Here is a 9,244-nt window from a genome sequence, read left to right on the forward strand (position 1 = left end):
CAGATCCACAAAAGTTTCGTTTATAAAAAAGAATTGTACTGCTGCTTCTAAAAGACACCCCGTATATCTAATACTTAATTTATTCAAGTAAACCTCATGCCTTTTTTATAAAACAACAAACATTCTTTTCTGCTACTTTGCCTTTAAACTGTTCATTCTAAACGAATTCATTGCCATTAGAATGGTATTAAGTCAACAGTTTTTTGTCTGGTCTTATCTCTTACGTTTTTTTCTTGAATATCTTGAAGGTATCATACAGAGTTACAGACACAAATACATACACACAAACGATCTAACAGTGTACGTGCCTTCAGTAATTTGTAGGACGCGAATAAAGATGGTACGTTTTAATAACGGCCGGTTAATTAAATGTTTTCTCCGGAAAGTGTAAGTGTTTTAACAATAGACATTTTGTGCGACTATTTTGAGTGTTTCATAGGCGGCTCTAGTAATCCACCAACAAAATGCTGCAATTATACAAGGTATGAAATTTGGTAACTTCTTTAAATAGCGATCAGATTAAGCGTCTTTTCTACTATTTTTCGCACATTTTGTACTATATTATTGGGGGTATATAATGAAATGTATGAATGTGTTATAGCTTATTGGTTTACTTAATTAACGCGAAAAAATTGATATTATACCTGCCCGAAAGTAGTATAAACATCCACATACTCATCACAGGACCCAATTGGTTCTTTTAACCCAATCGCAACTTCATCTTCCGGTTTGAAAAAGATGGTCATTGCTAGAAAAAGACTATAGTGTATTAGCAAATGTACTAGTAGTAAACCAGTTGACCAATCTAATTCGACCTGTTTTTGAAATTCTTTTTGATTTGTATTACGCATTCCAAGCCATATTAGAAGCAAAAAAATTGCGAAAAGTATAAAAAAAGTTACTTCCGAATGTACTCTGTAATTATCGTGTAGAGGATGATATATAGGTAGAAACATTAAAACACCTCCTGGCACCCCCAAAAGGCCTGTTAGAATGGTACATGCAAATTCTCTAGGAAAGCTGGAAGAAATTAGGTTTTCGTATGCGTGCGTATGATGGTATGACCAACACTTTACCCAGTATATTTCAGTGTTTTACTTACGTATCAGGTTGCCATTTTTCTTTAGTTTTACAAATTAATTTTCTTGTAAAGTGGAACCAAAAGATGAAACTTGCGGCGAATGTTGCGTGAAAATAATAAGAATTCCAAGGTACCCAGTAGTGCCTATCTGCTATATTTGGATCAGTATCATGCCATGTCCAATGCAAAAAATGTACAGACACAATATCATACGGAATATCTATCAGTACAACTCCTAAACCGACTGCAAAGGGTTCTGACCATTTAGGTAACCGCATTTTTGCAACAGCAATAGACGCATTGTACAAAAACACTGGATCTGAATTTATTAAGAAATAAAAAAAAATAAGTTTTTAGTATTTACGCGTGGTTGTAAGTGTTAAACTTACAAAGAAGTAAAATGTGAAGAGGTAAACGCCTTCCCAGTAAAATTATAGGGGTCTGAGAATGCCAAAAGTTATCAACGTCCGGTAAAAAATAAGATAATGCTTCAACTATAAGCCCATGTAAAATAATACCAAACCACAAATACGGTAATCTACCACCGTGCTTTAACGCTAAAATGTTAGAGATTTGTGCAGTAATTTTCACAATTTCGTATTTGTATTCTAGTAGATTGGGTACTTACCATGAATAAAGGTAAATATTCCACCAACAATAAATGTAGTTTGTGATAAGACATATGTAGGTTGAGTTTTCCAATGGAAACTTAAGTCTTCGACGTGTACAAACCAATCCCAAAACTGAAGTAAACAAAAACTGATTTACAAATTATAAACTTATTCCTTCCTAACTAAAGTCAAATATTGTTAAAAATTTTGCATACATATAATATAAAGTTATTCAATGTTAGAGTTGAAATTTTATAGGAATGAAAATTACTTTAAAAGTTTTATTTGCCTCATCAAAATATTATACTTACAACTACTTACTTTTGCAAAATGGAACTGAAACTCATTACACATTCACTATTAATTAATTACTTTTTATATATGACAAATTTAAACGTTTTTTGTTTTATTATATCCAAGTTTAATATATTTTTGAGCTTCACCAATTCATTTTGTATCACTTACCCCTGTAAAGTTTAATTTAGATGCTTCTGCACCAATCCTGTACAAGTCGTTTTTACCACTCACCATTTTTTAAAAACCGACAATTACTAACACGTGTAAGGCATAAGTTGTAATAAGTTGATCTGTATGAAATAATCGAACCTTGACTTCCTTTTTATCAGTTTATTAGATAGATAAACTCGAACAAGTTAAGATAATGACCAGTAAATTAATACAGCTGCGAAAACTGCGACAAATGTTGACAAAACAACTACCAAACCCTGATATTTAACACATGCGCTTTGCTCTTCAGTTTCACTGATGCGAGTTCTTTTTGAAAATTTCTTTCTGCCTTGGAATTTCTTCTCATATTTCTCTAGTTCTTTGAGATTTTTAAGTTCTTGATGTCTCTTTATTAGTTCGTTTTCGAAATCTCTGAAGCGTTTTTCCTCTTCCATCTTTTGACGACAAGTTTCGTCGCAGTCCACTTTTGCACCCCCATTTCGGACTGTTTCGCAAGAAAATTCTTTTTTAATACGTTTACAGACGCACGACAGTTTAACCTTTTTCTTGCATAGATCTGCATTTGGACAAGGTCCAGGGTGACAATTCGCTTTACATCGGTGACCGCAGTTGTACTAAAAGAATATAATGAATTTGAAATCATTTTTGAAAAAGAAATGAAATTTCAGAAGGAACCGGAGTTAAAAAATTGTGGTCTGTAACAATCCCAATTATTAAACCTACGTTTGTAACAACAAAAAAAAGTAACCCTTATAATTGCCTCCGTTTCCCTCCTTAATTTACAGTAAATTTGTTGTTCACAATGGCAAAAATTAATTATAACAACTCTTACGTTTTTGGGGCATTGATTTCCACAGCTTTGCAAATTTTCCTTTTTTTCTGGTACAATCCAATCTTTACAAGAGACATAAGGTTGCGTAAGCCCACAATAGCATTTGATACGAATCATTTGTTTGCATGGGGGACAAGGTCCTGGATGGCACGGCATAGGACAGGCGTGGTTACAACCTTCAGGCCTGGGTTTGTCACAACCCTTTTCGCACTGTTCACAATTTGATCCAGACTAGACAAAAATATACAATACCAATTACTGCGAGTTAATTCTGGTGTGTAAAATTACCTGTAATTCATCAGGGGCATTTTCAACTGTATGACATTGAAAGGAACAGGTGTGATTTCCACAAAGTAATCTCCTGTCACACGGTCTGTGACAACTTGAGGGCTTTGCTAAGTGACAGGGCCAATTTAACGTTTCGTGATTTCCTTTAAAACAAAAAGGCCGTAGGGCGATAAATATAGTGAATCGTCTCCCACAGGATGTTTCACTAACAGTTAGGATAAATAAATAGAGTCTTGAAAGTTCCAAAGGAAACGTTAAACAATTTATACTGTTAAGAAATGACCAAATGCTTTGAATCTACTATAGTAACAAAATACTAAAATTTTGTTCATTTTTGTTTATCCTAAAAATATGAGCGAAATATCTTATAGGAAAAAATTCACTATTCTTATCGCCCTCTGACCTTTGTGAATTTTCATGTATAACACTTTTAATAAGCCAATTCATTAATTATTCAATTGATTAACGAGCCATTGGGTTAATTTTTGGATAAGCAATGTTATTTACACTATCAATTACATACTTTTAGCCTACTAATTAATTAATTAGTTTAGAATATAAAACACTACTTTTAACTTACCGAAACATGTAACGGGAACAGGGACGATGCAATCGGGACATGGGAGTTCTCTCTTTTCATAGTATGGTCCTGTTTGTTCCCAGGGCATAGACCCCTTCTCACCCTCAACTTTTACAACAACAGCAGAGTGACAAGGGGCTGGGCACGGATGGGGACAATTGGGACGATTCTTATTACAGATTTGACGACAAGGAGGGCAATTACCGGGGTGGCAACGATGTTTTTCGCGTTTTCCATGATGACAATCTGGCGGAATGCTAGAAAGATGAGATAGTTAACTAACAATTTAATTTTTGTGTTTGCTAATGTATTTATGTTCAAATTGAAGTAACAAGAGGTAGAAAGTGTGGGCCCTTATTTTTGAACACTTTATGTAACAATCGTAGGAAGGCTGAAAAAACGTACTTGCAAAGTTGATTACACCTGGGAAGCCTTGTTTTTCCTTTTTTTCCACAAGGAACTTCGACGGACGTAAATCCACAAGGACACGAAACTTTTTCTGTTAAATTGCACGGATAACATGGGCCCTTATGGCAAACAGAAGTACATTTATGGTTTCCGCAATTTAACGATCTGCCACACAGTTTTTCACAGGGGGGGCAATTTCCGTCGCAACACTAGAATAAATAAAATTATGAAGACATGTAACAGTGCATATTACCTACATAATACATACCTTTCGATTACAAGGATGTTTCCTGCAATCTTTAATTTTTTTACATTTGGTTTCACACAGAAACTGTTTTCTGCATTGCACTTCGCGTGTATAATGTCCACAGCGACAAGATTTGGTAACGGTTTCCAAACACTACAGAATTATATAAATGTTTCAACTAATTTCAAACACACAAATGCATACTTACAATTCCACATTTGTCTTTGTGACATCTCTGATTGCAAATGTGAACACCACATTCAAGCAATTTGCCACAAGTGTCCCCACAACATGGTGTTTCCTCAGTACATGGTAAAACAAACGATGCTTTACCACAAGGGCATGTTCTGGGTTTTGTTAATATACATTCTTCACAGTCTCCCAATATGTGACACTTCTTTGAACAATTATGATTACCACAGGCCAAGGGTTTGTTACAAACCTATTTCAAATATAAGATGCAATTTATTATATCATTTACCAAAAAATCAGTCAATTTCAAATTAAATACTCAATGTTGAATGTTTTACCTTTTCACACTGCCACAATGGAGTAGCACAGTCCCTTAATTTCTGTGTATAGCCACAAAGACATTTCTGAATACTTTTCTTTAGACAGGGTGGACAATCACCTGCATGACATTGCTTTGGGCAATTATGTTTGCCACAAATGAGTAACTTGTTACAAGCCAAATTACAGGACCATTCTTTATTGCTACATCTTTGAGACCTTGGTGCTCGTCTTCCACAATAGCAAGCAACTTGTACTGTCTTTGGACATGGAGGACAAGGACCTTGCATTAAAAAAAGTATAATTAGTAGTTCAAAAAAGATAATTATGCCTTGTGATTACCTGGGTGACATAACAGAACACATTTATGTCCACAAAAAGGTTTCAAATCTTTTCTGCAAGTTTCACCACACGAATGGGGTGCTAAAAATTGCTCAGGCTTTGGATTTTCTGTCTTGCCACAATAGCAAATGTATTTACTAGGAATATCAGAAGGTTGATAATCAGTTCTGCATTTAGGACAGCTCCATAATATTTCTATTGCAGATTTCACAGGTATTTGATCTAATAATGCTTGCTTCTTCTGATAAATGGTATCTTTCGACCATCTTTGGATACATGTTAAATGGAAAAATGCATAACATTCCCAGCAACTCCAAATCTAATACAATGATTAGATAAAACATTAAAATTTTCAAATAAAATTGAACTTACTGAATCAGCTCTTTTAACTGTTGATATGCATATTAAACAGACTGTATTTCCTGCAGAAAATCTATCTACTATGGATCCTTTAGTTTTAGTTAAAACATCTGTATTCTTATCATGAACATAATCTTTCAATATTGAATCTGAAAATAATTCTTGTTGTATTAAAGTTGACGATACTAAAAATACAAAATCTACCTATTATATTTTCATCTTCAAATTCTTCGTCCTCTGAAGATTCCACGTCTTTAGCATATTTTTGAACAGCTGCTTGCAGTTTTTTTTGAGCCTCTTGAAACTTTGATTCAGAACCTTTTACAGCATTTTTAGTATGGTTGTTTTTGTGAAAATCTTTACTAAGATGATTTTTATTCCACGGATTTTTATTTTGACTTCCAAAATTATTCATTATGTTTTATTTTATGGAATACAAAACACAAAAACTAAAATTTACACACATCATTGACATTTTGTGATACACTTAACCTAAATGACCTAAAACGTCAGAAATTGAGCAGAAATCTGTCTAAACATCTCAACTGTTTCATGGTAGATGTCTCTTTGTGAAATTTTTGTGAAAAGTCCCTATTTTGGGTATTTTTTACCTCCATATTTAAATATACGCGAGTATTTGAAATAATTATATAATATCAAAAGTATGCATTTAATATTTGTTAATAATCCGAAGACTAAGTTCGAAATTAACCTTGATTTATGAACATCATCAATTAATAAAAACAAAATAAGCAATATTTTTAAAACATTTTATTGAAACATTTTTCCACCTTTTTAATACATTAAGATACATTTTTACGAATATTTTTAACTCTACATGCAAGTAAAAAATACTTAATCAAATAATTAAATTAACAATCCAATAAACTAACTATTGTTACACACCGATTGCAATGATAATTAGGCCTAATTTACACAAGTAATATATTACCACGGTAAACATTTAAAAGTAGATATGAAAACTTTTTAACATTGTTCTTCGTAGTTTTTTGTTATTATTATTTTAAATAATGATATTACTTTAAATCTAAGACAAAATTTGGTACAACGATGGCCATTAGTATAGGGACAATTCATGTCTGATATATTATACTATATTTTACCATTTATTTATTTCGAGCTACCCTAAAACGACTAATTATTACTTCGATGTTTTTATCAATAAAGGGTGTAATTAAGTAAATTTATCCAATGCCATTGAAGATCAGAGAAGAATACAATAGGAAAAATTAACAGTTGAATAACAAATTGTAAATCTAATGCATGTTTGATAACAATAAGTTGTTTTTGTTTTAATTTCTTCTTTTTGGGGGAATTTCAAACATCGTTAGGATAGCTCGTACGGGTTTGATTAGGAATTAATTTAGATAGTAGGGGATGAATCTAAACAGAGGAATGCATAAAATGCAAGGGGAGAGGGCAGTGAAGTGTGACATCAAAATCTGCTAGAATCGAATCGATGTATTTTGTGATGATGTTTGAAGATAATGAATATTCTAATTTTAATGCAATTGTAAATTCATTAATTTATTTTCGATTCTCTATCCCCTTCGTCCGCTTTACTGACGGTTGCGGCGGGTGGCTGAAACNGTACGTATGTACGTACGTTCGTATGTCAGCATTTTTTTCGTTTTCGATATCTCAAGAACGGATTGAGATATCGCCCTCAACCAAAATTTTTTCGAAAGATATTATCATAATGAAGATCTGAAAGAAATTTGAACGAAATCGGTCAAGCCGTTTTTTTTTTATAAAAAAAAAAACGAATTAATTACAAACAATTTAATTAAAATACGTTCTAATCTAATCACAACAATGAAGTTACGGAATCAATAATAACGAAATATCATTATTCAAGACAGGGAATAACATATTATAATAACATATTATAATAAAAATTTGTTTATAACAAAATGAATTGTTATAAACAATCGATAAACAATAAAAAATAGTATTTACCAATTGACTGATGCAAGTACTCTATCAATTCGGTTTTCTCAGACGAAATACTGTTTCTTATGGGTTTATAAAATGACGAACTCTCAAACATTGTTTGTTATTTATTATTGTGCCGCGTTTTTTTCAAACTTTAGAAACGAATGTACTTTACAATAACTGTATTATCTAATGGGAAGTTAGTCGTATTAGCACCGATCAAAGTGTGCTCAGACCAATTTTTTAATCATGTTACAGGTGGCTTGCAATATATTTCATATTAATCGAAATTGCATTCATGGCTTAGTAATGTTTATTACGTGTATGATAATAATAGTAAATAATATCTAGTCAGTTCAAATTTCAAAATTAAATTCTGATTATGTTCAACCCTTAAAATGGGTAGAGATTTATTGAAGGGATATTCATAAAATAAATATTAAAGTACTAGCATAGAATATTTTTTCTTGTACGTATTTAGAAAGTAATTCATTTCTGTATAAACTTTGATAAAGGTGTGTCAATTAACCAAATTCCAAAACTAGAGAAAGGGTAAAGACCATTTGAGGAGGGTAACGACGATTATGTGAAGTTCTCCTTAACTCTTTACCGCCTTTGTCTTTTGTTACATCTCCGGTAATTTATAAGGATTAACCAGACGGAAGCATTAAAGGTATTTTAAATGGTTTACTAAGCACTTGCAAGTCACTAATCTTTCTTCAAACCTCTCGTAAATCACACAATTGTAGGTCAACAAACTACGGTGAGCGTGAAATTAAACCGAATTGACTTTGAGAATTTCACCATAATAATTCTTGTTGACGCGTCTTCAAGTCACGAAGAACTGCGATCCAATTTTCTCCATGCTAAAGACACGATGATGATGATGATTTAAGTCTGTTTTATATAAAAAGACGCACAATTTGCATATTTTACATTAAACAGGTCATAGAGAACCAAGTGTTTCAATTTACTAGCTCGTTAAATGTCCAAAGGAGAAGTGGAGTGCGTCTTGTAATATCTTTTGAACAGAGCGTACCGTTTTTAATTCAGTCACTGAATAGACTATAATTTTGTGCAGGTCGTGCTCTTCATTATTGATGACTTCTTTTCATTATTAAAATTAATTTTCTCGTCTTTGCTCGCCTCGGTCGACGAGAAAAAAAAGAATTTGTCGCGTCTGCATCATCGCCATCTTTAATTTATATCTCTTCTTTTGGAACAGCGACGAAGATGTAGCGACGACGTTGTGATCTCACGAAAGGTCTTTTTACAATTTTAAATTACTTTTTCGTCGCTTCGTTTCTTAATCAGTTTATTACTACAAGGTTGTTAATAATGCAACTTTTAATCATATTAATGAATGAATATTATATTTCAGTACTTTAATGCTTAGTACTTCTACAGCAGTATTAGCATCTAGCAAAGAGGACCTAGAGATAGCTTTAAATAAAATGGAAGCGCAAATGACAGATCAGTACTGTATGAAAATAAATAAAAGTAAAAATAAAATACTGGTATGCAAGGGAAGAAAAAGTAGGGAAAGAGCGAATATAAAGAT

General features: G+C 32.5%; 2 protein-coding genes across 2 annotated transcripts; both read right to left on the reverse strand.

Annotated features, from left to right (window-relative positions):
* Window positions 1-35: 35 nt before the first annotated feature.
* LOC108743782 lies at window positions 36-2,316 on the reverse strand. Its single transcript, XM_018479372.2, has 5 exons — window positions 2,158-2,316; window positions 1,710-1,824; window positions 1,471-1,638; window positions 1,103-1,400; window positions 36-1,020 (listed from the first exon to the last, which is right to left on the reverse strand). Exons 1-5 carry the CDS (start codon window positions 2,221-2,223, stop codon window positions 639-641), a joined length of 1,029 nt encoding a protein of 342 aa, XP_018334874.1. The 5' UTR covers window positions 2,224-2,316; the 3' UTR covers window positions 36-638.
* On the reverse strand, window positions 2,305-6,222 carry LOC108743781 (NF-X1-type zinc finger protein NFXL1). Its single transcript, XM_018479371.1, has 11 exons — window positions 5,932-6,222; window positions 5,740-5,876; window positions 5,368-5,686; window positions 5,046-5,308; window positions 4,724-4,957; window positions 4,537-4,668; window positions 4,266-4,477; window positions 3,861-4,117; window positions 3,281-3,423; window positions 2,993-3,223; window positions 2,305-2,774 (listed from the first exon to the last, which is right to left on the reverse strand). Exons 1-11 carry the CDS (start codon window positions 6,140-6,142, stop codon window positions 2,346-2,348), a joined length of 2,568 nt encoding a protein of 855 aa, XP_018334873.1. The 5' UTR covers window positions 6,143-6,222; the 3' UTR covers window positions 2,305-2,345.
* Window positions 6,223-9,244: the final 3,022 nt, after the last annotated feature.

The sequence above is a fragment of the Agrilus planipennis genome, unplaced genomic scaffold (assembly GCF_000699045.2).
Source record: "Agrilus planipennis isolate EAB-ADULT unplaced genomic scaffold, Apla_2.0 scaffold1019, whole genome shotgun sequence".
Taxonomy (NCBI): Eukaryota; Metazoa; Arthropoda; class Insecta; order Coleoptera; family Buprestidae; genus Agrilus; species Agrilus planipennis.